At 59.2% G+C, this 21,789-nt stretch overlaps 1 protein-coding gene across 1 annotated transcript; it reads right to left on the reverse strand.

Annotated features, from left to right (window-relative positions):
• Positions 1–16,742: 16,742 nt before the first annotated feature.
• FOXJ1 (forkhead box J1) lies at positions 16,743–21,658 on the reverse strand. The gene is made up of 3 exons (XM_037809287.1): positions 21,538–21,658; positions 20,321–20,988; positions 16,743–18,685 (listed from the first exon to the last, which is right to left on the reverse strand). Exons 2-3 carry the CDS (start codon positions 20,816–20,818, stop codon positions 17,921–17,923), a joined length of 1,263 nt encoding a protein of 420 aa, XP_037665215.1. The 5' UTR covers positions 20,819–20,988; positions 21,538–21,658; the 3' UTR covers positions 16,743–17,920.
• Between the last annotated feature and the right edge of the window lie 131 nt (positions 21,659–21,789).

Consider the following 21,789-nt stretch of genomic DNA (forward strand, 5'->3'; position numbering starts at 1 on the left):
AGGCCTCAGAGCCTTCCGTCCAGGCCCCACGTGTCTGTTTTGGAGAGGGCTGTGAGGCTTTATTTGTTAGGGTGAGTTGCTTCTGCCGGGAGCTTACCTAGGTCTGGACAGGCTGCAAGAAGAAGGCTGAAAGGCCCGGCACTTGTCAGGGATTCAGGTGCCAGCACGTTGTTGTAAACTGGGAAGAGATTGAGCCTTGTATGCAGGTGTTCCGAGAGGCAGGGAACTAGAGGGCTTCCGGGAAATCAGACGGGCTTAGGGATTGGCATGGTCCCTCTCCAGGCCATCCCCACTACTCTGGCCAGGCAGTGACTCCTCTGACCACAGCTCCAGGGTCAGAGGAGACGTCAAGAGACGCCCTTGGATCAAGGCTCCTGGGTGTTCTGGGCTCCCAGGGGTTTCCCACAAGACCCAGCTCTTCCGCTCACCCAGTGCCCCTCCCTCCTCCATCCCTTCCCTGCCCACCTACCTTCTGGCCTCAGCCCTTGGAGAAGTAAATGGCTGCCCTGCTTTCTTCATACCCTCTGTGGATCTGGCATCCAGGCATGTGCCAATGGGTGAGAAGGGGGGCAAAGCCCTAAGGGTTCCTAAGTCGTCCCCAGGGCCCAACTACTCAAAAAGGAGGAAGAAATGAGCCTAGGGAGGGATTGGGCATCTCTCACTGGGGCAGAAGGACAAATTTCAGACCTGGTGAAGGATGTGGGTAGCAGTGAAGGTGGTGAAGAAGGGAATAGCCAGAAGACAAAGCCCTCTCTTTCAGAGGGCAGAGCCATTACGTAAGGGTACTTGGAATGGCTGTGCTTGAGGTGGTCCTGGTGCAGTCCCGAAACCAAGAGGGGGGAAAGTTTAAACTGTTAGGTGCTATGATACAGGATGAAAGGGGTAGAGGGCTATGGTGGAAAGTGCTCTGGGGTCAGATGGACCAGCCCTGAGGGCCTCTGCCAGTGCTTAATCTCTCTGAGCCTCTGAACAGCCTAGAGGATGCTCAAGGAAAATATTAATAACATCTTGTTCTCTAAGTCTTTGGAAGGGAAGCCTTGATAGTTTGTACACTATCATTGCACTTTTGTAAATGAACTATATATGTGTGTGCTCTTTTGTATTTTCTCAAGTGTTTAAGTGTAATCTGGTAAGCAACTACCATTTATTGAGAGCCTTCTGCCCCTGTACATAGCTCACCTGAACAAGATCATCCTTATAGAGCTATACATTTGGCGACATTCCGAGAAGTGGAACTGCTAAATCAAAATGTACATACTTTTAAAATCTTTATAGATATCTGCAATTTGCCATCCAAAATGGTTGAAAAATAGTTTACACTCCCAATAGGAATGTATAAATATGCCTATTTCCATGTCAGGAATCACCAAAATTTAACATTGTTGCCAATCTGAAAAGTGAAAAATGGTATCTCATATTTGCATTTCTTCAATTAAAAGTAAGGTTGAGCATCTTTCTTGTTTGTTAACCATATTTATTCTTCTGTCTGTAAACTGCCTGTTTTAATGTCCTTTGCCCATTTTATATAAGGATGTTCATATTTTCTTACTGATTTTTCAGAACTCTTTATATATTCAAAAATAGCTTTTATCATTTATGTGGAAATATTGTTCTTATTTTTTGCTTTTTTATGTGGTTTAAATTTTTTGTTGCCGTTTTGCTCTACTGCACTTTTAATTTCTTAATTTATTCATGTTTCTCAGACTTTTCCTTTCATAGCTATTTGGTTTTGTGTCTTGCTTGAAAGGCTTACCACAGTCTAAGCTTTTATTCTTCCTTTTTTTTTTTCTCAATGTCTTATTTTTTCCTGATACTTTTTTTTTAATGTTTACATCATTGAGCCACCAGGATTTTTTCTCCGACAGATAGTCAATTGTCCTAATACTATTTATTCACTAATTCATTATTCAACCACTGGTTTGAAATGCTACCCATGTCAAACAATTAAGTCCCCACAGATATTTAGCACTATTCTTGGCTATATTCTGCTCCATCTAACTGTTTGTACTTATTTCAGCACCAGTACCAAACCAGTTAAAGTAATGTAGCTCTATAATTCAACTATACATTTAACCTTTGCTGGGGAGATGATAGTCTTCTTTCTTTACTCATTTTTTTTTCCTCCAGAAAAAAACTTCCCGGGTATTCTCACTGATTTTTCTCCAGATAACTTTAAAATCACTTTCACGATGGCAAATTGATTGTCCCCTGAGCAAACTGATTGGAAATCGACTGAATTTGGGTCCTCAAAGAGGCTAGGGTATCACTCAGGGAACCCTGCCCGCTTGAGGGATGGAGGCCGAGTGGGAGCCTGGAGAGGGCGGGGGGCCGGAAGACAGGACTTGAATCCTGCTGGGGGAGCCCATGAAGTGGCCGGCAGGGAGAGGCACCCTCCACCAGGAAGAGGGCCACCTCCGGAACCTCACAGGCGAGAGCTGGAGTGGAGCTACAGCCAGGTGGAGGGCAGATGAAAGGGCAGGCACAAGGCTGCCTGTATTGACAGCTGAGTGACTGTCCTTGGTTTTCAAGACACGAGCATGAGGAAAGCCAGGCCAGCGGGGCAGGAATAGTATCACCTCAGGCATGTGGAAGCCCTTGGTCAGCCTTCTCAAGGGCTGTCGCCCCAACACCCAGCCTTGGCCCTATACAGAGCAGAACAGGCTTCCTATAAATCTACAATCAAAGACTGAACAAGAGCTGAGGCCAAGAGTGAGAGGGACGAGCAGTGAGCATGAAGGGAGGACTACAGGGGTGCATTTTCCAGAGGGGGAAGGTGAGGGGAAGGAGGTTGGGGCACGCCCTTTGGTCTGTAAAAGTCCTGCGTCCAGGGAGGGGTCTCCATTCTTTGTGGTGGCTCCTCTTACTTCCTCTTGAAGCAGACAACTTCCCTATCCCTGTGCCCTTTTCCTGATGAACTTGAGAACCCACGAGTCCTCGGAGACCCTGAGCAGCTTACCCTGTGGCGTGCCAGTCACAGGGGCGAGGCGGCATGCCCCCTCCCGGATCATGTCCCACATGCACACGGTGCACTTGGGAGAGGCGCTCGCGGCAGCTACTACTGCATCTGGGGGTTCTCAGTCACCTCTTGTCCCTTGCTGAGGGCCCTGGCCATGGGGTCGTGCCAAGCCATGGCTGCTGCTGGAAATAAAGAGGCTTGTGCACCTAGTTTAGAAGCGCAACTACCACTGCTAGCAAAGGCTGCCACGGCGGGAGGGCAGGGTGCACCTGCCCAGGCTGTCACGTCGGGGGAGCACAGGCTCGCTCTCTCTGAACTGAGAATCACAGTGACGCTCTCATGACCTGCAGAAACACCCATGCCACGAGACGTGGCACAGAAGAGTCTGCATCTTTTCCTGCCCCTCTGCTGCAAGGGAGCAGCACCCCTGGTCTGTCACCCCCGCTTCTCACCTAACCCAGGGCAGTCCCAGGAGAGGTCGGGGGGGCAGGTAGGATTCCAGCTTCGGGGAAGGAACTCTGCACATGTGTTCCCATGGGAATAGGTAATATGTGGCAACTGGTTTCTGTTGAAATTCTGTCAGGTGCTATGGATGGCTCAGCATGAAAGAGAAAGAGCCCAGGTCAGATGGCCCCAGTCTGATCCCAGCCTTGCCACTAGCTGCCAGGTCTCGGCCAAAGGAGGGCCTCTTTGAGTAACAGACCATGTGCACCAAAATCGCAGAGGATTTGGGTCGAATTAAGGGACATAACATATATAAATGACCTGGCGCATAGTAGGTGCTCAAAAAAGGTTAACCAAGGACTGCCCAACTCCCCCCACCGCCGGCCTTTCCACCTAGACTTCAAGCATATTAGGATCTAAGGAAGCTTCTGCAGCTAGTTTAGAAGCCTAACTACCATTGCTTAGAAATGTGTCCTGAGTTCCAAATTGCCAACTTATCCAGAACCTTTGGAAGCCCCCTGTTTCGGTTTGATAAAGCTGCTGGAATGCAGTATACCAGAAATAGACAGGCTTTTCACAATGTGGATTTATTAGCTTACAAATTTACAGTTCTAAGCCTGTGAAAATGTCCTAATTAAGGCAAAAAACAGGACGATACCTTCTCTGAAGACCAGTTGCCTGCAATCCAGACTCCTCTGTCACACGGCCAGGCACATGGTGGCATCTGCTGGTCCTTCTCTCATGGGTTTCATTGCTTCAGCTCCTGGCTTCTCTGTCTGTGGCTTCCTTTCCCAGCTTCTGTGTCCTTTTCTGTGAGCTTCTCTGAATTTCATCTCTCAGCTTCTGTGCATGTTTTATCCTCTCATAAAAGGCTCCAGTAAAAGGATTAAGACCCACCTTGAATGAGGCAGGTCACATCTCAGTTGAAATACCCTAATCAAAACACAACAGGTCTACACCCACAGGAATGGATTAAAAGAACGTGATCTTTTCTGGGATATCTAACAGCTCCAACCTACCCTATCCCACCTTCTCTTGAATGTCCCCCAAAACAGTTCTGTGTCACTGACAGCCTGGTCCCTGCCCACCCACTGGGGTCATTCTTGAAGGCCAAGGAAACTATGATCACCAGGCAGTGGGTGCTGAGTGCCAGGTGGGCTGTTTAAAGAGCAGGGGTCACAGGCTGCCCGCAAAGGGGTCGTGTGACTGACATTCCCCACATTTCACAGCCAGGAAGTAGCCCGGGTCTGTGTGTGAGAACCAGAGCAGCTGAGTACTATCGGGGACCTGGCACCATGCTAAACCTTTATAAGGGTTCCCTCCTGTCATCCACATAACCACCCAGTGGGGTAGCATTATTCTCCTTACATCAGGGGAAACCGAGGCACAGAGACGTGGGAGGTATGTCACCCAGCTAGGAAGTTCCGGAGCCAGGCCTGGAAAGCAGATGCTCCATTTGGTCAGTCCTCCTGCTCGTGATGTTGCAGGCAGCCTCATGCAGAAATGTCAGACCAGATGGAACATTCCAGAGCCAGTGGCCCATCTGCAAAGATGGTATATGTACCTGGAGTTACCAGAGGCAGGGCAGGAGAAGCTCAGGCAGGCCACAGGAGACACTGAAGACCCTCACTGCCAGGGGTCTTTAGATACCAAAGTGGGTGAAGACTTGAGTCAGCGTGGGTGGACAGGTGACAAAATGGTCAAGGAAGCACCAGCCATTACCCCGCCACTGGCGTCCACCTGCCCAGCCCCTTGGCTGTCCCTGGGCCTGGCGAAACTTTGTCTGCAGGACACCGGAGGGCCATGCCCACTGGCCGCTCACTCTGACACTGGACCCAGGCAAGAGGCTCTCGGGGATCTGGACCTGGGGTGCCCAACGCCCGAGGGAAGTCTTCCCGGTGGCTTTTCACACTCGAGCTCTTGTCCGTCAGCTTCGAGCAGGGCAGGGATCTTGCTTCTGCGGCCCGCGCCGAGCCTGGCAGGAAACCCACTGGGCCTCCATAACCGGCAGATGAGTCCTCCCGCCGGGGTTCCTCCAGGGTCAGGGGCGGCTCCTGGCTTCAGCCCCCCACCCCGCCCCCGCCATCACCCCTCGCCTCCCACCTCACTTCAGACTGCACACTGCTCAGCCCGCCCAGTGCTGGAAAAAAAGGCTGGAAAAGAAGACACAGCAACTCTCTCCACCTCTGTTTGAGCCGCACCTCCCTCCCCCGCGTCCCTCCGGGGACCCTCCGCGGCCGCTCCTTTGGGACGCGCAGCCTCTGCTTTCGGGAGGGCGCGGGATGGGTGTGTGGGACCCTCCTTCCCGGGGCCTGACCTGTGGGCGCCCCCTTCCCGCCACCCAGGGGGTGAGCCCGGAAGGGCCCAGGGGCGGGTGGGCTCGAGAAGCCCCAGCCTCGAGGTGGGGGGAGAGGGGAGAGGGCGGGGGAGGGGCCGAGCGCCCCCCCCGCGGAAGGCCCGGCCCCGGGGGCCACGAGGGGGCGCCCGACCCTCCGAGAACGTCCCGGCTGCGAGAAAGGGGAGGGGGCGCCAAGGCCTGTGGACGGCGGCGCCAGAGGAGAGGGCGGGCGAGGGAGTGCGGGGGGAGGAGAGGGACGCGAGACGGGGCGGGAGGAGGGATGGAGAGAAAACTCGAAGAATCGAGGGGCGCAAGCACGCGTGGGGAGCCGGCGGTGGAGGGCGTGGGGAGAAAGCGGGGTCCCGCGGCCGGGGGCTTTGCCGCAGCCCTCCCCCCTTCCCGCCCCCTGGGGGGCGGGGCCCGCGGTGACGTCACCCGCTCCCGGCGCCCTGCGGCTCCCAGCAACCGCGGACTCTCTGGCGGCCGCCCTCGCGGGGACCGGGTCTGCGCGACCCGGGGGTGCGGGCCGGCGTGCGGGGCGCCCCGGGCGGGCCGGGAGGAGCGGGCCGCGGCCCGCACACCCTCGGCACCCCGGAGGCCCGGTTCCCCGGGGGCCGCGTGCCCGGAACGTGACTCAGCGCTTTCCCGGCGTCTCGCCCCCGGAGACCCCACGCCGGCTTCGGGGGAGCAGGGCCGGGAGCTGAGAGATGGGTCCCTCCGCTGGGGGCAGGGTCTGGGAAGCGCCCCTTACTCATGCCCACCCTCCAGTCGGGGGCAGGTTCCTTCATTTGTTCATTAACCCAGAATGTGCAGGGGGTTGCAAGAAGAGGGAGCAGAGAGACAGAAGGACAGTTGGATCACGGATAAAGGAGGGAGGGAAAGGGGTTTGGGGGGGCACGCACTGAGAGAGGAGACCCTGCTGCAAGGGGTGACAGCCTGGGCGCTGGCGTCTCCCCACCCCTCTTGCAGACTAAGTTTGCATATAAGAAGATATCCCTCCGAAACATTTGGGAATTTGGGGTGCACTGATACAGGCCACAGAAGGAGCAAAGGGTCCACGGGGGTGAGGGGTGAATTGGGGGAGAATGCAACAGCCATGCTGGCAGATCAGGACGGCCTTCCAAGTACAGGTGCTTGAACTGGATTTTGAAAGATGGGACTTGGTGGTGGGCATGGCGGAGCCCTCTAGAGCTGCTGGCAGGGAGGGAGGGGTCACAGGCAAGTCCTGCTGGGGAGCAGGCCGGGCTGAGGGCCCAGTCTCCCGGCTCCATGCTCAGGGCTGGTGGATCCTGCCTTTGCAGGGGCTGAGCTGCTGCCATGGCTGCCTTGGGGCAGGGGACTGCATGAGATGACCATGCCTGGGAGGAGTGGGAGGGTGGCAGTGCCTTCTTGGGGCTTACTGGGTCTTGATCTGTGCCTTTGGATTTCTCTCATTTGTGTGTCCTCCATGGAACGGTCCACCTGTCTGAGAGGTGTTGAGTGAATGAATGAATGAATTGAATGAATGAATGAGCAGAGAGATGCCAGCAACAGGTCCTCCTGTCTGGGAGGTGTTGAGTGATGAATGAATGAATTGAATGAATGAGCAGAGAGATGCCAGCAACAGGTGTGTGCCCTTCTCAGTGTACATTACCTGGCAGGACCCCACACCTGATTAGATCTTCAGTAGAGTTTTTAATAAGGCCAAGGAGGAGGGCTGGGGTGGGAAGTGAAGCCCAGGCTGCCTTCCCCTGGCTCCCGCTGGCTGCCCAGCTCAGAGCTATGGCTTAGATCTAGCTCTGCCCATGTGTCACTGTGAGTCGTGGCATGTCCTGCCTCCCCCATCCCATCACCATCCATTCCGCCTGGCTCTGCTGAGCCCACACTGTGTGCCACTCCGGGGGAGGGGGGCAGGGAGAACCGGGCACTGCCTCTGCCCTCCTGGAGCTCCCTGCGCAGCGTGGAGGCACACACACCGCCCACATGGTGAAATAAGGAGATGCCCAGGGCCTGTGGTGAGATGAGGGAGGACAGATGCCCAGATGGAAGTGCCCAGGAGAAGCCAGCCTCACTCTGCCGTGTCCGCAGAGTCGGGTCCTCTCTCTGCCCCTCATTCCCCTCACCTGTAGGTCACTCTCGAAGGCTCCTAAGGCCCCCTGTGGACTAAAGGAGAGTGGAGACTAGGGGAGGTGGCTTTCTGGACTCTGGCCAGCTAGAGGCAGAGAGTGTGTCCCGGGGTGCCCTGCCTGACTGTGCCCACCCCCCAACCCCCCCAACGTGAGGGTGTTGATGTTTGGGTAGCAGCCTGGGGCCTCCGACGTGGGTAACCAGCCGCCTTCTCCCACAGAAGTGCAGAAGGGCCAGCACAAGTTCTGCCATGATGGTGATGCAGCTCTCAGCAGAAAGGGCAGCAGGGGAGCAGGAGGGAAATTTTGACCTATAATTTCATAGCCAGCCCAACTAGCAATCAGCTGTGAGATTAACTCTGGACGACTTGTCTGGCTATTTTATTCACAATTTAGTTGAGATCTCAAAAAGTACAACCTTTCCAGAAGTTGCCGGGAATACCTAAAGCAGCAGGAAGAGGTGGGATCCAGGAAATAGGGAATCCCATGCAGGAGAGACATGGGGCAGTCATGGGGTAGCCTTGATGGAACGGGTTCAGCCTGAGCAGGAAGACAGAGCTCCCAGGCGGGACGGTTCCAGGAAAGAGTAAAACATATTCTCTGGTGCACTTGGAATGGAATAGTAGACATATGTGTGTGCATGGGCATGAACCATCTTTGGAAGTCGTCATAAGCAGCTAGTAACAGTGGTTGCCTCAGAGGAGGGGCTCTGGGTGGTGGGGGGGTCGGGGAAGAAGGGACACGTGCTTTTCACTTTTCGCTGAAGACCCCTTTGCACCTTTTCCGATTTTATAACATATGCAGGTATGGATTATTTTTAAAGATCTAAATAGAGAAAGAGAATAGTATTGATGTGCATGTGTAAGATCTTTTGGAATATTTGTGAAGAATCAGCCAGAGGTACGTAGAAAACTATATAAATGAAAAGAAATGAGGTAGTTAACTCCCAGCTCCTACATGAAGGCTGGGGAGTGAACACAATATACCATGTCGTAACAGTCACATGATCTCTAACTATTAAACCAAAAAGTTAACCAAATAGGAGGATGGAGGAGGGAAAAGAGCTGTAGCCTCGTCTTCTATGGCTGCAAGTCAGTGAATGCATAATGCCCAGATGAGCTGAAAATCCAGCTGGCAGTATCAGCATGTTAATTGGAAATACAGTTGTATCTGATGAATAACTCAAAGAATTGAAAGTGATGTGTGTACTTGTGTGGAGTGGGATTTGAGGGGAGGGCAGGGGACTCTTTTTTTTTTTTTAACATAAGTTGTTATAAGACTATTTGACTTTTACTCCAAGTGCCTGTATTAATTTTTTGATAAAAAATTAAATTTTCATTTAAAAAGAAAAAAGAAAGATCCACTGACTATCAGGCAGAAAAAGACTAGGCTGAAAAGCCCAAGCCAGGAGCTCCAACGAGAGATGAGGGGGTGCCCTGCAAAAGCTGGGTGGCCCCTGGTGCCCCACCCTGAGTGGGGGGCAGCAGCCTCGAGGGAGGCTTGTGTGAGGGGGAGGTGGGGGGTCAGCCTGGGAATCCGGAGAGTTCGAGGCCCCCCGACACACCTGAGGCATGCTTGAGAGTCCCTCTCCTGCACGGAGGGCTCCTAAGGCTAACAGGTAACGACGGAAGTTTCCAGGAGATCCCAGCTCAGGAAAGGAATTGTTCTGGGCAAACAAAGCTCTGAGAAGGAAAACTGCTGTGGCTGTGCTGGGAGCGAAACAGGAGCATCACATGAGGAAACCCACACCCCTCCCCAAGTCAGAAAGCCCCCCAAGGCCGGACCTTGCTCCCCTTTGTGCCCACCCCATGCCCATTCTCACAGACACAGACCCAGGTCCGAAGGAGCAAGGAAACATGGGCCCGGTGAGTGGGTGGGCGGCTGGCCTGCATGCCCAGCCCCGGCACCCTGGCCTCCCTCCTTCAGGGCTGCCATCCCACCCCAGCCCTCCAGCCGGGGCGAGAGGTGCCTGCCTGTGGGGCTGGCACGTTGCCGTGGCAAGATCAATGGGGTCCCCATGCTCCAGGCTCTCCTCTCTGTCTCCCCCTTGCTCTGGACCTTCTGTTCACCCCTCACACCCCATCTTGCTGCTCACTCGTGGAGACAGAGCTCGGAGCTGCCCCGACAACCTCCTGCCCACCCCTGTGCAGCCCGTACCCCCATCCTCCTCCTCTTCCACCTTGAAGCAAGAGGCCCTCCAAGGTGGACCCCTCCACCGGGCTGGGGCCGGAACCCACACTTCCTACCTCCTCTGAGTCCCTCTTCCTCCTGCTGCCAGCAGAAAGGGCTCCCCGGGACCCCGTCCTTGGCTTTCTCAGCATTCTCATGCCACCAGCATCTTCCCTGAGCCTCTCCCTTCTGTGGCCACTGTCCACACTCCTTCCCCTCGGCCTGCTTTGGGCTCTGGTTCCACCCCCCCAGGCTGGAGCCACGGCCCTGTGGGAGCCCCCGGCAGCTCCTGGGCACTGCCGGCCTGCTTCCTGGCCCCGGGCCCCCTCTGGCTCCCCAGCAGCTCCCCTCTGTTGACTTTCCCTCCAGGATCGGCCGGGCTGGGCCTGCAGGGAACAGGCGTGGAGGAAAGCACCAGATGCTTGGGCCCTGGCCCGGCTGGGGGTTCTCCCCTTCCCATCTGACTGTGGGGGGCCTCTCCGGCTCCTCCTCTGCCCTCCTTGCCTTCTCGGGGGCCCAGCCCTGGCTCCCTGCTCTCCTCTGTTCTCACTTCCAGCGAGAGCTTGGGCACCGGGGCTTGGCCTCTTCCCTTCATGAACCCGGGCTCTAGCTCCTTCCAGCCCCTGACACCCAACTGCCCACAGAGGCCTCCAGGCGAACCTCTGGGGTGACCCCCACAGGGCAGGCCAAAGCCGGGGTCACCCTCTCCCCTCCCCAAACTGGCTCCACTTCACTTATTGATGTGTCTAGTCACTCATGCACGTGTGAATTCAACACGTATCCAGTAAGCAGCTGCTCCTTCTCACTGTCCTCAGTTTCCCCAGACTGAATTAATTTCCGTTCTGCAGACCCATCTTGGCTTGGCCACTCTCTCCTCTCCTCGTCTTTTCTCTCGGCCTCAGTCCCTCTTCCCAAGCCTGGTTGGAGGTTCCCACAGGTCACCCACGCAGAGGGCTCTGGGAGGTGGTGGAAACGAGGAGCTGGACTGGGAGTCCAGGCTGGAGGCCAAGGTTCAGGCCTGGTGAGGGATTACCCTGCTTCGTGTGGGATCAGGGAGGCTTCGGGGTCACCGGCAAGACCCCCGAACCCCAGCCAGGGACGAGATCAGACCGGAGGGCAGTTCCCGCACCTGCAAAAGAAGGGTATTTGGGCTGCTCTGGGCCCACAACATGTGGAACCAGGATGTCCCGGGGGCCCCCCTGCTCCCCTCCCCCACACGCCCCTGCCCCGCTTTCCCCTCTCCCACCTGTTTTCTTCCAAACTCTCCCTTCAAGCAAGAATTTCCTGGGCTGGGGGTGGGGTGAGGGGATGGAGCCTGCGAGCTTGAGCATTTGGGTGGGGGGCCGAGGCGGAGGGGTGCCCCCCTGTATGAACCTGAGTGTAGGTTGTTGGGCCCAGCGGGGGAGTGAGGAGTCTTTGGCGGATTTTCCTCCTTCCCTGCTCGGATTCCTTCCAGGGTCAGGAGGCCCTCACTGCCCCCCACAAAATAACCCCACCCGCGGAGCAGGAGCCGACAGGGGCCCAAGGAGCTTGGATGAGAACGGGGTCCTGCTCCTCTGCAAGGGCTACCTGCTGCCCACCTACACCCAGGGCGAGTCCCCTTGGTGCTCCTGTCCCACGAGGACAGGCTGTGTCCCCTCCTGGCCAGGGCTAACCTGGAGCCAAATACCAGGCGCCGGGGTCCCTCCCCCTCCCCATGGCTCTCCCTCCCCTGTTGAGCACCCCTAGTAGCCGGGGCTTCAGCACAGCGGGCTCCGTGGCCCCAGGGGCCCCCATCCTGGTGCACGGCGGGGTGGGGCCAGGCAGGGACAGCCGGGCTGGGCGCAGCTCTGTCCTGGCGGCCTGAAGGTGGGGTGCAAACAGCTAAGAGGCCCGCTTGCTGACCCTGCGGTTTTGGGTGAGTGGGCAATACACAAGGCACTGGGGGACTGGAAAGCCAGTTTCAGCCCCCACCTCTTGGCTCTTGGGGACCCCCGCAGTGACCTAGGCCTGTGAGAATCGGGGCCCAGAAGGAGCAGGTGGGAACGAAGAAGGCTGGGCTCTCCCACCTCCCAGCAGCCTTTCCCCCTGCCCGGTGCCCCTCGCCCTCCGCCTCACCTCCCACGGCTGCCACTCACAGCCCGGGGCAGGTGTTCAAGGCCCCTGCCTCCGCTTGTATGGCCCCAACCCACAGGGCCAGCAAGTGGGCCTCTTACCTGCTTCCAGAACACGGCAGCATGGGGCTTTCCTCCAAGTTCCCCCTGGACCCTCTCCCGAGTCTCTGCACATCCTCAGGCCCAACCACCTTTCTGGGGGCTTCAGAAGCACTCCCGACCCCCGGGGACCTGAGAACCCCTTGGCATTCACTATGGGAGCCGCATTTTGCAAGGTTACTCTGCTGTGTTTTTCTACCTTTCTCCCTCTTATCCCTCTGCCCAGCCAACCCATTCATTCATTCATTCTTTCACTCAACAAGTACTTATCAAGGTATGCTGGGTGCTTGATGCCACCAGTGTGGGGTTGAGGGATGTAGGTTATCTACCCACGGGCGTGTGGGGCTGAAAACTCTGCCTCCCTCCCCCACCCCATCCCACCCTCGCCCCCTGCCCTCCTCACGGCCACGCCCACCGGTCAGCTGTCCTTTTAAACGCGTTGGTAGGAACTGTGATGCTGTAGGGATGGGGCCGGGGCAGGACACAGGGGCTGGGGCAGCCTGGGGCACAGGCAGCGCTGTGACAGCGGGTGGGTGGGGGTTGAGGGGAGGAGAACTGCTGACATCTTCCCAGCCTCGGCTTAATTCCCTGGGCAAACAGCAGCACTGGGAGGGCTACTGGGCTACCGGCTGTGGCTTCAGCTTCAAAGGGTTGCAGGGGCATTGTGTATCTGTAGGGGGAGAGAGGGGGATGGGGTGCCCACGGTCTGCCCCTCCAATTCTTGCAGCTGCTTCCTTCAAGAGAAAAGGGGGTCTGGGGCTCAGACCCCAGGCTGCCCATCCTGCCTTCAGACGATCAGGCAGGGTGATATGGCCCAAGGAGGGCTCAGGGGCTGGGGTCCCTCAGGACTGTGCTGGGCAACTGGACAGGGACAGCAGAAGACACCACCCGGCTGCCCCACCCCATGCCCCGCTCACCCAGGCTGGCTGGCTTCTCGATTCCTGCCTGTCTGATGGGCAGTGTCCTGGCTGGCCCCTGCCTGGCCCTGCCACACACGGGGCAAGCTCAGGCCCCAGCACGCCCGTCACGGTGGCCCTGACCTGGGAGCCACTGGGCAGGACGGATGGAAGAGCCATCACCTCCCCCTGAGCTCACATCCTCACATCGCCAGTGCCAGCCCGGCAGGGTGCCCCCCTTGTGGAAACCTGGGGCCACCTGTTTGTTCCTCCTCATCACGCAAGAATGTGTCAGCAGGGCCCCGGGCCCCCCTCGCACCCCACCGGGACACAGGTGCTCTGGCCCCTCCCCACATCCGCCCCGACAGGCCCAGGCCTGCCCCACAGGGCCAGTCCCCACCCCATCCCCACCAGGAGTCCAAATACACCTGTTTACCTGTGGGCCTCCTGACCGCCTCCCCCCAGCCGCCGCGCAGCCCTCCTTTCCCGCCAGCTCGCCCTCTTGCCCTCTTCCTCCCTGTCTGTCCTGAGCCCGGAGGGGGAGGCCTGGGGAGCAAGGCCTGCCCCTGGCGCGGCTCTGCGGGGGGCCCAGGCTGGCTCCAGGCCGCTTGGCTCCAGGAGAGCACAAGGAGCAGGCAAGGGGATCCCTGCAGGCCTTCCGGACACACTGAGACCTCACCGGGGCCCGGGTTAGCTTGTCCTGGGGGGAAGCACGAGCTCCGGGCCCTGGGTGGGGCAGGCCTCCAAGGCCCGAGCTCCTGGCCCTTCCTCCCACATGCCCGTCCCTTGCGCCCCCCAGCCCCCAGCACATTCCCAGCTGGGGGGATCCAGGGGGAGCGGGCAGGCAGGAAGGGTGGGAAGATGGGGAAAAAGCAGGATGTTGGGGGACAGAGGGGTGGCTTCTTGCTTTGGGAATGGGCTTCTCCCAACACCCAAGAATGAAGTGGCTCAGGGGTTTGTCACCTCGAAGGTGGGGTGTGTGGGTTAGGATGAAAGGGGGTAGGAACCTGCGAGAGCTTGAGTCATGAGCTCAAATCCACAGGGCTCAAAGCTCAAAGGAGCCAGGACAACTGCAGGTGACCTCGACTGGGAAGCTGGAACTGAGAGGAGCACGACGGGGCAATCAGCAAAATGTGGATGGGGTCCGTGGATCAGATGGGGTAGTGAGTCGGCGTTAGCCCCCCGATCTGGGTGGGTGTGCTGTGGCTCTGGAGGAGTGTCTGTTTTGAGGACGCACACGCTCAAGTAGTTTGGGGGAAGAGGACATCAGGCCTGCCGCTTACACGCCAATGGCTTAAAAGGTATTTCAAAATATTTCAAAAATGGTGCGGCTGCTGTGGAAAACAGGTTGGTGGTTCCTCGGAGCTTTAAGTATAGAGTTACCATACGACCTGGCAATTCCACTCCCAGGAATATGCCCCAAAGAACTGAAAGCGGGACTGGCACAGACGTGTGCACGCCAATGTCCATCGCGTCATTGTGCACAATGGCCAAGAGGTGGAAGGAACCCAAGTGCCCGTAAACCGATGAATGGATAAACAAAAAGCGGTCTGTCCGTACAATGGGATATTATTCAGCCATCAAAAGGAATAAAGGGCTGGTACATGCTACAAAGGGGATGATCCTTGAAAACGTCACGCTGAGTGAAATAAGCCAGACAGAAAAGGACAAGTATTGCGTGATTCCACTCACATGAAATCCTTAGAATAGGCAAATTCATAGAGACAGAGAGTAGATTGGGGGTTACCAAGGATGGGGGTGTGGAATGGGGAGTACAGAGTTTCTGTTTGAGGTGGTGGGAAAGTTTTGGTAATGGGTGATACAGTTAGGGGAGCACAACATTTGTGAATGTAATTAACACCTTGAATCCTTGAGAATGGTTAAAACGGGAAATGTTACGTCATTTACTTGTTACCATGTTAAAATTTTTTTAAAGTACTTTGAATCGAAATTAAAAATGTGTAAATAAATGTGAGTTGAACAAATGTCTTTAAAGAAACGAAAGGCCACTCAGCTGGGGCAGGACAGGGAGTGACCGGCTCCCCCGGGGGGTCGTGCTGAGCTCTGTGCTTGCAGCCCCCCATGAGGCAGGATTCTCAGCTTTGGCCTCACATTAGCCTTTAAAACTTACTGATGCCTGGGCCCTGCCCCAGAGATTCTGGTTTAACCGCCATGGGGTGCAGCCTGGGCATTGGGGTTTTCAGAGGCTCCAGGGGTGATTCTCATCTGCAGCCAGGGTGAACACCACTGCCCTGCTTCTCCTGGTTTTCTGTCTGTCCAACCAGATGATTCTCCTGCCCCTGAACTTGCCCTTTGCCCCCCGCACCCCCAGCCCAAGCCTGGGGCTAGGGAGTGAAGAGGGGGCACACAAGGACATGCCCCACCTGTCAACCCAGGTGTAACCTGCCGTGGCCAGGGCTGGCGGCTGATCTGGGGACCAGTGGGGCAGGCTGGACGCCCCCAGATCCCCCTTGGTGTCGCCACTGCTGGGGTCCATGGAGAGAGAGGGGCGGGTGGTGGGGAGGTGGAGGGAGGCGTTGCTTGGAGGGGGTGTGTGTGGGGTCTCTGAGTGGCCTGTGCTCAGCGTTAGGGTGGAGGCTCGCTCGGGGCAGCTGCTCGGCCTGCTGCGGGAGTGGCCCGGCCGGCTGGTGGGCTCAGGAAGGGCCTGCAGTGTGCCCTTGCGAAATATTTGGAATAATTAGCAAGTGAAAGAAGCAAGTTAGCCCCGTGAATGCCAGCTTGGCCTCGAGCCAACCTCGAGTGCCCGGGAAAAAAGGGGCAGTGGGAGTGAGGGTCTGTGGAGGCTGGGCCGGGCCGTGGGGACAGTATGTGTTTGTGCCTCTGTGTTGTGTGTGTGTGTGTGTGTGTGTGCGTGTGCACGCTGCGGGGAGGGCTGTGTTCTACTCAGCGTGTGTATGTGGGGGTGGGCGAGGGCTGGGGTGGGGGAGGTGGCTGCCAGGCAAAGCTGGGATGGGGGGCTTGCAAGGAGCTGGTAGAGCATCACCCAGACACGCCTTTTCCATGCCTCAGTTTCCCCCTCGGAACTCTGGCAGGCTGGTCCCTCCAGGGTGGGCCTGTCAGCGTGAGTGGGGGGTTGGGATCTGAGCACCCCCACTTCCTTGGCGGGCTGCCTTCCCCGCAAGCCTGTGTCGGGCTGGGGAGGGAAGGCGCCAGGAGGATGCCCACAGAGTGGGAGGTGGGCCCGGGGACTGGGGCCCTGTGGCCTCACCTGGGTCCTTCCAGGAGAGGACCGGGAGAGGGAGGTGCTGGGGGCAGGCCCGGGCCGGGGACCACAAGCCTCGGCGGGCGAGCCCGGGCAGGCCCTCGCGGTGGGGGACGGCGTGAGCCAAGCCCTGGGCACACCCGGGCCTTTGTGCGTCGCCGGGGTGGGGGCCGCGCCTCCTAGCTTTGTCACCTACCCCCCCTTGCTTTGTCGCCTGCTCTCCCGGGGTGTGGGCACAGCTCTCCCCATTGCACAGGTGGAGGCACTGAGGCCTGAGCCTCGGGGGACACCAAAGGCCCCCCCCCCCCGGCTGCCTCCCCATTCCTCCGACATCCTCCACCCCTGGCAGCAGAAGGCCCCCCTCCTCCGTGACACCGGCCCTCCCCTTTGCCTCACAAAGAAACCCACAAGCAGGTCCGTTTTCAGATTTTAAAAAAATTTATTTAAAATTTTTTTATTGTAAATAACTTTCCATGAGAAAGGTTAAATTGCCCCACGGGCGGGAGGGTGGATATGGGCCCAGACTGGGAGGTGTAGGGTGGTGCAGGACACTGCCCCCACCCCCCACCCCGAAGTGCAGGCAGGGGTGCGGGGGTCCCCCCCTTCCTGGTCTCCGTGGTTCTAGAAGTTCCAGTTAAGTCTTAGCTACAGCTACACTCACTACATTAGTCTGGTCTGTTGCCCGCCCGGCAGCTTGGCGTCCCTGCCCCCAAACCCCCTCCCACCGAACCCCAACTTCCCGCTGCTCCCAGCCTCAAGTCGGGCTCGAAGATTAGGGATTTGCAACGTCAGCCCCACTAAGGGTGGGCCAGGCGAAGACTCCAGAGGCTGTAGAGATCTCCTTGCCCCAGCCCGGCACCTCTGCCTCATTTCTGTCTCCTGCGCCTCCCTCCCCCCACCTCCCCCCAACTGTCCCTGTCTCTGCCCAGCTCCGCCCCAGCCACTGCCGGCCCCTGCCCCAGGGAGGCTTTGCCGGGAGAGGCCTCCAGGGGGTTAATTTGCTGTCACCTAATTAGCATCTGTTGTACCTGGGAACTTTCTCTGGATAGAGACCTGGGGAAGAGGCGAGAGAGCGAGAGCAAGGGCACGAGAGAGAGAGAGAGAGAGAGAGAGAGAGAGAGAGAGAGAGAGAGAGAGAGAGAGAGAGAGAGAGAGAGAGAGAGAGAGAGAGAGAGAGGAGAGAGGGGGGGGGGGGCAGGCGGGGGGAGGGGAGCAGCGTTGAAGCTGGGATGCTCTGGAAGGCCCTGCTCTGTTCCCCCCCCTCAAGCCGGGGTCCCTCCTGGCCTCAGCTTTCACAGTGTAGGGTCCTTTAGTTGGTCCCCGGGGCAGGGCAGACAGCGATCAATGAAACACTGAGTGTATGTGGGGGGCGGAGGGCAGGCAGCAATTCTGGCCCTGAGCCCCCAGTTCTCAGCCTCCTGGGCTTGAATTTGAGGGCATCCCGGGTGGGGGGGGCGGTGTGGCCTCTTGGGGGCCAGCCTCGGGAGACCTGGCCCAGCCCCTGCCTGGGCTGGGGGGTGTCCACGGGCCTGTGTTGGGGAATCAGTTCTGGGCCTCGACTTGGGCACTGTCTGGAGGTGGGGCGGGGCCTGGCCTCTTACAAGAAGGCACCCACGCTGGCCCAGTCCTGCAGGTCAGCGGCCAGGGTGGCATCCCCGGCCTCAAAGAGGGGCTCTGGGGGCAGGCAGCCACTGCCACTCTCGTCCCAGGGGTGCTGCAGGAAGGATGTGGCCAGGAAGGTCTCGTCAAAGTCCAGGCTGTCGGCAGCCTGCTCCAGGGGAGGCCCCCAGGTGGCAGGGCAGTCGATGTGGCGGCCGTGGACAGTGAGGTCCACGTCCCCGTGCGAGGCGGGGCTCAGCGGCGGACTCAGCTCCAGCGCCCCCAGCGCCCCCAGCTCCCCGCCCAGCGTGCCGGCATCGAAGATGGCCTCCCAGTCAAAGTTGCCTTTGAGGGGCTCCAGCTCGCCCTGCTCCTCCTGGGTCAGCAGCAGGGTGCTGGGGGGCCGCGGGACCTTGGCCACCCGCTTGGGCAGTGGCTGCTTGCGCTTGTGCCCGGGCCGGCCCTCGCCACCCCAGCCCACCTCGCCTGTGGCCTCCTCGAACTCCCGCAGCAGGCGCTGGGCCTCGGTGTTCACGGTCAGCGGCCCGGCCCAGGGGGCGGCGCTGGGCTCCTGCGCGGCCTGGTGGGAGAAGGCGGGGTGGATGTGGACCGGGGGCAGCCGGCGCTTCTTGAAGGCCCCACTCAGCAGCCGCTCTGCATACTGGGGGTCGATGCGCCAGAAGCCCCCCTTGCCCGGCTCGTCCTTCTCCCGAGGCACTTTGATGAAGCACTTGTTCAGCGACAGGTTGTGGCGGATCGAGTTCTGGACACAGGGAGAGAGAGCGAGAGACAAAGCAGAGTGACCGAGTGACCGCTGGGTCAGTGGGAAGAGCTGGTGATGGCCTGGGCTGCGCCTGCACGCGCCCCCACCCCCGTCCCCAGTCTTCTCCCGGTGGGGGAGGGGAAGAGGGACGTACTGGTCTGACTGGGCGGCTCTGGGACACCAGCCACAGGGTACTGGGGGCCGAGAGTTCTGTCGGGGGCTTTTGTTCCCTGTTGCTGGGATATCTGCCTGCTCAGTCATCCAAGCCCTGAGCTGCAGGGTGGCTCTCAGTGGCACCCCCAATGTCCCCCCCCACCTGCACCCCCAGCTCGCGGCCTCTGGCCAAAGCCCTCAGCTCCCCCAGGGCCTGGACCACCAGCTCCCTGGGCCTGGGCCTGGCTGGTCCTCTCTGTTTGTGAAGTGAGCAGGCAACTGAGTGTGTGTATGTGTGTGTGTGTGTGTGTGTGTGTGTGTGTGTGGTTGGAATGGGGGGCTGGTGGCTTTCCCTGTTTGTTGAGCCGGCTGCTGGCCGGGCCCTCACCCCCCACGGTCCCCTCCTCCCACGGAGGCGCCGAGGTCTGCATTGATCAGGACCCAGCAGGGAGCATAGCGCCCACTCCTGGGGCCTGAGTGGCCTCGACCTGGGGTGGGGTGGAGGTGCGGGGCTCTGCTTTCTCTCTGAGGCTACAAACGACCATGGCCCCAAGGGCTGGGCCCAGGTCAATGTGGAATGGCTTGAGACTGTGATGCTGAGGCCAGAAACAGGGTGCCCCAAGGAAGAGAGACCCTGCCAGTCTGGGGGTCCCAACCAGCTCTTGGTCCTGAGGGTCTGAGACCCACAGAGGAACATCTGCCTGGTCTCAAAGCATCACCCTGCTTTGATCGTTCCTAGTGCTGAGTCTTGTCCAAACGGGGGTGTGGGGCCGGGACGGCAGGGTGGGCGGGTGGCCACGATCCCCCTGTCAGGCCGGGATGTTTACCCGGTGGCCTAGGCCCCTCGGCTGCTCTGTGCCAGGTCCCGGAGACTTGGAACAAGAAGTCAGTGCGGGAGGCAGAGCCCCTGTGGAAAGCACCTGGTTCAGGTAATTGTCCCCCCAGGGAGGCTGACTGAGAAGAGGGGGAGGAGTGGAGGCAGGAAACTGGGGAGGGGGTGGGGCAGGGGGCTAGGACGGCAGCTTTAGGAGGGCCCGGTACCCCCTCCAGGGGGACGCAGCTGGTCTTCACACCCCACAGCACTCCCCTCCCCCAGCCACTGCAAAAGGCGGATGAGCCTGGCGGGGGGCTCGCTCCAGCTTCCGTTTCTGAGTCCGGCTCTGACAGACTGCCCTGGAGCAGGGCCGTGTCTAGGAATTCTGGGCCTTGGGACAAGAATGTGTGCTCAGTTCACCGCCCTCCACCAGGACCCCATGCATTGTCTAGTACTGGCCTGAAGGCTGGGCCTGCTGGATGTAGGACAAGCTCTTTCCCCTGGAACCTCAACGTTTGCACTCCTAGAACATTCTCCCTCCTCCCTCTAGGAGCCAAAGACGGGGGGTTCCAAGAACAGGGCCCTCGCGGGCCCTTCGCTACGGCCTCCTCCGCATGCCTGCAGATCTGGGGTGGGGAGGGGGCGGCCGCCGCCCGCGCCCCCCCTACCTGCCAGGTAGGATCCGCGTGGCGGAAGTAGCAGAAGTTGTCCGTGATCCACTTGTAGATGGCCGAGAGCGTGATCTTCGTGGCCTTGCTGGCCTGCATGGCCATGCAGATGAGCGTGGCGTACGAGTACGGCGGCTTCACGTGCGGGTTGGTGGCGTAGTCCACGTCGTCGGGGGGCGGGGCCTGCAGCCCCGGGGGCGCGCTCCGCGACGTGCACGACGACGTGGGCTTGCCCGGCGTGTGCGGCTGCCCCAGGCAGGCGGGGTCAGCGGCCAGGGGGGACCCTGGCGCGGCCGAGCCTGGCACCTGGTGGTAGCCGTGGGGGTCGGTGCCCCCCGGGGGCAGGGCTGGGGCTTTGGCGTTGAGAATGGAGAATTCCTGCAGCCACTGCAGGCTGGTCAGGCTGTCATCCAGGGCGTCGGGCTCCTCCAGGCCGCCCTCCGGCCCAGCCTCCTCCGCCGCCCCTGCTCCCGAGAGGCGCAGCCAGCTCTCCGCCATGTTTGCCGGGACTCTCCGAGGGGGCGTGCAACATCCAAGGGCTGAGCCGAGGGTGACCCGCCGCGCTCTCCGGCCCGCGGACTCCGGCGGCTCCGGTTACTCAGCCGCCTCGATGCGCGCTTCCATCCCGCGACCCGGGGGTCGCCTCCTCCGAATATGTATGTGGTCGCCTGCGGGGACCACAGCAGGAACTGAGCACTCTTCCCCCACCCCCGGGGGAGACGGTGTGTGTGAAGTGTGTGTGTGTGTGTGTGGGGGGGCTTCGCTAAAATCGTCCTCGAAGCTGGGGAAGGATCTTTCAGTGCCAAGGTGTGGGAGACAGAAGCAGTACCCTCGGGTCCGACCCCCCCCCACACACAGGGTCCACTTCTCTTCCTTTCCTCCTCGAGGTGCTAGAGAGAAGAGGGCAGGGGCACCCGAGTGTACCCCCTTTCTCCCGAAGAACGGGAAACCAGGAACACTCCCCCCATCCTTTCACAATTGGCAATGGGGCAAGGGAGTCCGGGAGGCACGACGGGGCGGAGGGCAGCGGAGCCCGTCGGATCCTTGAAAAGGGGTCTTGGGATAGGGGATCACGAGGAAGGAAGGGACAGGACAGAGAGTTATGGAATGCTCAGATGTCAGTCCCTGGGCCCACCATTTCCGTCGGGGACAAATGGGAAAGCGGTTTTAGTACTGACGCCCTCCCTTCCGTGGCCCGCAGCCCTCCCTGTCCTTACCTGGCTCAGAGCGCACCCCAGACCAGAGGAAGGTTCTGGAAAAAGTTCCTCCCAACCCCCGCGGCTCTCTGCCCCCAGCTCGAGGGCGCCACCAGCGCCCCTCCTTGCCCCCCCGCCCGACGGCGTCTCTCTGAGCGCCCGCGGCGGGGAGACTGGCATTAAGTAGCCGCTCGAAAAGGCTTCTTCTGCTGCCATGACAACACTCCGCCCCCATAAACAGCTTCCGCAGCTCCCATTGGTCAGTACGTCTCC

This window comes from Choloepus didactylus, chromosome 18 (assembly GCF_015220235.1).
Source record: "Choloepus didactylus isolate mChoDid1 chromosome 18, mChoDid1.pri, whole genome shotgun sequence".
NCBI lineage: Eukaryota > Metazoa > Chordata > Mammalia > Pilosa > Megalonychidae > Choloepus > Choloepus didactylus.